Genomic DNA, 380 nt, shown 5'->3' on the forward strand with positions numbered 1-380 from the left:
AGCAGCTGCTGCTGCTGCTGCAGACCCTGCCTGCAGCGACGCTGAGGGGGACGAACAACTTCTGCCCTTCTTCACCAGGCAGCAGCAGCCGCGCTCTGAGATCGCTTCTTCTTCTTCAGCAGCAGCAGCAGCAGCAGCAGCAGCAACAGCGGTGGCACCCGGGGCAGCGGGAGTCGGGAGCCGCACGGGTTTGGCTGAAAGCTCTGCTGCATGCAGAAGCAGCAGCAGCGGCAACAACAGCAGCTGCAACGACTGCAGCAACTGCAGCAGCGGCGTAGAAGCCATCTCCCTCACTTCCTCTCACGGTTCGCCTACCATGCACAAGGAGCCTATTCCTTCTAGCTAGCTGCAGCAGAGCAGCAGCTAACTGGCTAGCTATC

At 61.1% G+C, this 380-nt stretch overlaps 1 protein-coding gene across 1 annotated transcript in view; it reads left to right on the top strand.

Annotated features, from left to right (window-relative positions):
• The window catches only part of EMH_0070720 (uncharacterized protein), a gene marked incomplete at both ends in the record, with an annotated part of 4,899 nt that extends 4,621 nt beyond the window's left edge, over positions 1-278 (top strand). Inside the window, one exon of the mRNA XM_013499009.1 lies at positions 24-278. Within this exon, the coding sequence (XP_013354463.1) occupies positions 24-278 (255 nt within the window). The remainder of the gene's footprint in view (positions 1-23) is intronic.
• Between the last annotated feature and the right edge of the window lie 102 nt (positions 279-380).

This window comes from Eimeria mitis, genomic scaffold, assembly GCF_000499745.2.
Source record: "Eimeria mitis Houghton genomic scaffold, Emh_scaff3911, whole genome shotgun sequence".
Classification (NCBI taxonomy): Eukaryota; Apicomplexa; class Conoidasida; order Eucoccidiorida; family Eimeriidae; genus Eimeria; species Eimeria mitis.